Source organism: Coffea arabica, chromosome 1e (assembly GCF_036785885.1).
Source record: "Coffea arabica cultivar ET-39 chromosome 1e, Coffea Arabica ET-39 HiFi, whole genome shotgun sequence".
NCBI lineage: Eukaryota > Viridiplantae > Streptophyta > Magnoliopsida > Gentianales > Rubiaceae > Coffea > Coffea arabica.
Window position 1 is genome coordinate 5708379 of NC_092311.1, and position 2962 is coordinate 5711340.

A 2962-nucleotide genomic window follows, 5' to 3' on the forward strand; every position below is an offset into this window, starting at 1 on the left:
AAAACTCTTGGCCAAAATTTTGCTTTCCCACAAAGTTTTTCCTATTGAATCTCTCCGCAATCAAACTACCCTTGCTTTCCCATTGAAGGGATGTAATTCCATGATAAATTTTTGCCCTAAATTGATTTCTCTCGGTTGCCTAAATTTTTGCCCTCTGCCTCTCTCGGCCACTTTCCTCTCCTCTGCTCCCTACCTCTGCCGTCCCGTCGCCCCTACTCTTTCCCTCTTATCATCAGGTTTAGGTTCGTCAAAACCAGAAAATGGAACAACATGACATTGAAAAGGACGAGTTTGAATTCTCCAAAAACAACGAAGCCCTAATTTTTGGTCCCGCTTCTCAAATCTCGCGGTTTCGCTATGTCGTCGACATCGGCTGCTGCAGCTTCTTCTTCATCCTCAACGGCGTCATCTCAATTCACCTACACTACCGGCACGTACTTTCCGACTCCGTTTCACCTACAACAGCCGCAAACCTATGTGGCTGCTGCCGCTGCCGCTTCAATTCTGCAATTTCCTGCTCCTCCTCCTGCAGTTCTCCACGTTTATCCTGCTCCCGCTACAGTCCCTACCGTGCACTCCCTCCCTCAGTATCAACAGGTACGAACTTTTCTATATCCAATCATTAAGCCACGTTGTTTTTTTATATGAATTTTGGATGGAATATTTTTGGAGAGATTTAGGGCAGTGATTTCGGCTCTTTTTCCTCTTCCCCTGACATTTGAATTCCCTTGTCAGCAGCTATGATGAGAAACAATTGATCTTTTTAATTATTGGTAGGAGTCGAGATATGTATACCATTGTTGTCTATGTGAGTGGAGGAACCGGGAAGTCCAATTTTTCGGTAAAATACCCGGTCTGTTCATTTATATATATGGCTTAATTCATTTAGGAAGAACTTCCTAAATTGATTTAGGAAGTTGAATTTAGGCATTAGAAGAACTTTAGGTTAATGTTTTTCTTCTAAAATTATTGACCTTCTTTATTGTTGAGGTGTGATTATTTACTTAAGTTGATATGATAGTGGTGGAGATTTTAGTTTTTAGAAAAGAGGGAGGGGGGGCAATGTAGAAGGTGAAGGGGATTTCACAAATTTTAGGGTGCAAAGGTGGGCCAAATAAAATATTGGGGAAACTTGTCGCGTGGTACCTGATATTATTGTGGAAGTTTGGTGACCCAGGGGTTTTGTATGTGTGGGCAAGAGTTCTTTTTTTTGGGGGGGGGGGTTATATTTGCATCTTAATTTAGGTATAAGTATAGTTTGAGGAAGAGGAATGATGGCAATATTTAAAGTTAAACCAGTCAGTTCTTAATATCTGAAGTTTTGGTGGACAGGCCCAACAATTATTTCAGAGGGATGCACAAACAATAACACCTGAAGCGCTAGAGAGTGTGAAAGCTGCGCTTGCAAGTAGTGAGATTGAGCACAAGGCCGAGACTAAGAAGAAAGCAGTACCTCGTAAGGCAGCAGGGCAGGCATGGGAGGATCCTACACTTGCAGATTGGCCAGAGAGTGAGTTTCATGTACTCTACTCCTTGTGTGGTTGCATTCATCATTTTTTATGACAATTTTAGCCTGTCTTAATTCCTTCACTGATCTTGTTTTTGCTAGTATTAATGCCTTCAGTATTACTGTTTGTGTTGTGCAGATGATTCTCGTTTGTTCTGTGGTGATCTTGGTAATGAGGTGAATGATGATGTTCTATCCAAAGCATTTTCAAGATTTCCATCTTTTAACATGGCCAGGGTGAGTTATTTGAACTCGTCCACTTTTTATATGTCTCAACCTTCTCTTGTTCGAATTATCGAAACTTTAATTTGTCTCCTTGTCGTGGTTGCCTTTGGTGAGGTTCTGACCTGATTTTGCATGATCCCTTAATCTGATTTCGAAGAAGTGCTTTGATCTGATATACGAGTTTAAAACTTTGAACTTGGACAACATCTATGGTTATGTTTGTGTGAAATAAGATTAAATTTTGCTAGCATATGATTCTTTAGCTTAAGGGATGCTTGGTATCGAACACTGTTCTGGCTGATCATACTGGTGCTTCTACCATTATTTTTATAAAAGAGAGAAATTTAAGAATCTCTCATGCCTCTGAGCTCTTGAATCTGTGCACTTTTGTGTCTGCATCCACACTCGTCCCTTTTGTCGTGACAAATGCCCCTTGTAGTTAGTCAAACATAATATATATTATCTGATGTTTAAAGGAGAATGATTAATTTGCTTAGTCATACTGTCTTTTGTTCAGTGCATTACTTGACAGTGTTGGTACTGTGATCACTACTGTATGTAATGTTGCCTGGACGACGAGCTTTAGTTTCAGCTTGTTGACAATGTTGGTTGTTCAGGCACCAGTTAGTGATTGGGAGTACAATGCTACGCTCCCCAAAACTGCTTCAATGATTGATTTGGCTTCAAAAATAATGATGACTTGTTTAGCACTGACTTAAGTGAGGACCAGCTGAGGCAGAGACTTGGACACATGTCCCACACACCTTGTCAAGTAGGAAATTGCAGTACATAGTTATGTTCAATATCTATAATTTTTTCCATCGCATTTGATAGACCAAAGGCTATATTTCTAGCATGACATGATTTCCAGTAGGTTGAATTGCTTGAACGCAAACTATTTCCTGGGGTGTTATTATATTATTATTGTTGCAATTTTTTTCCTATCATTTTCCAATCTCAAATGCTCAAAATTGGAAAAAAAATTTCTGTTTTCCCAGATCACTGTATACACTTTTCTTCATCCCTTCAATTTCTCGGCTGTTTTCTCTTCTTCTGAAGGATTGGCACTAACCTCTACTAAAGCATAGCCGGACTGCTCCACCTAGAGATGGCTGAAGGAAGTGGAAATGAGGAGACAACTCTTGAGCATACATCAACATGGGCAGTGGTAGTTGTTTGTTTCATCTTGATGAGCCCAAACAATGTACTATATATATACTATACCTCTCG

General features: G+C 40.0%; 1 protein-coding gene across 1 annotated transcript; it reads left to right on the plus strand.

Annotated features, from left to right (window-relative positions):
• Positions 1–357: 357 nt before the first annotated feature.
• LOC113698832 (uncharacterized) lies at positions 358–2687 on the plus strand. The gene is made up of 4 exons (XM_027218780.2): positions 358–597; positions 1333–1510; positions 1647–1744; positions 2350–2687. Exons 1-4 carry the CDS (start codon positions 358–360, stop codon positions 2449–2451), a joined length of 618 nt encoding a protein of 205 aa, XP_027074581.1. The 3' UTR covers positions 2452–2687.
• Positions 2688–2962: the final 275 nt, after the last annotated feature.

Coding starts and splice junctions, on each gene's coding strand:
- LOC113698832 (XM_027218780.2), top strand. CDS start 358: ATGTCGTCGACATCGGCTGCTGCAGCTTCTTCTTCATCCTCAACGGCG. Junction 598..1,332: donor CCCTCCCTCAGTATCAACAG/GTACGAACTTTT, acceptor TTTGGTGGACAG/GCCCAACAATTATTTCAGAG. Junction 1,745..2,349: donor CATCTTTTAACATGGCCAGG/GTGAGTTATTTG, acceptor TTGGTTGTTCAG/GCACCAGTTAGTGATTGGGA.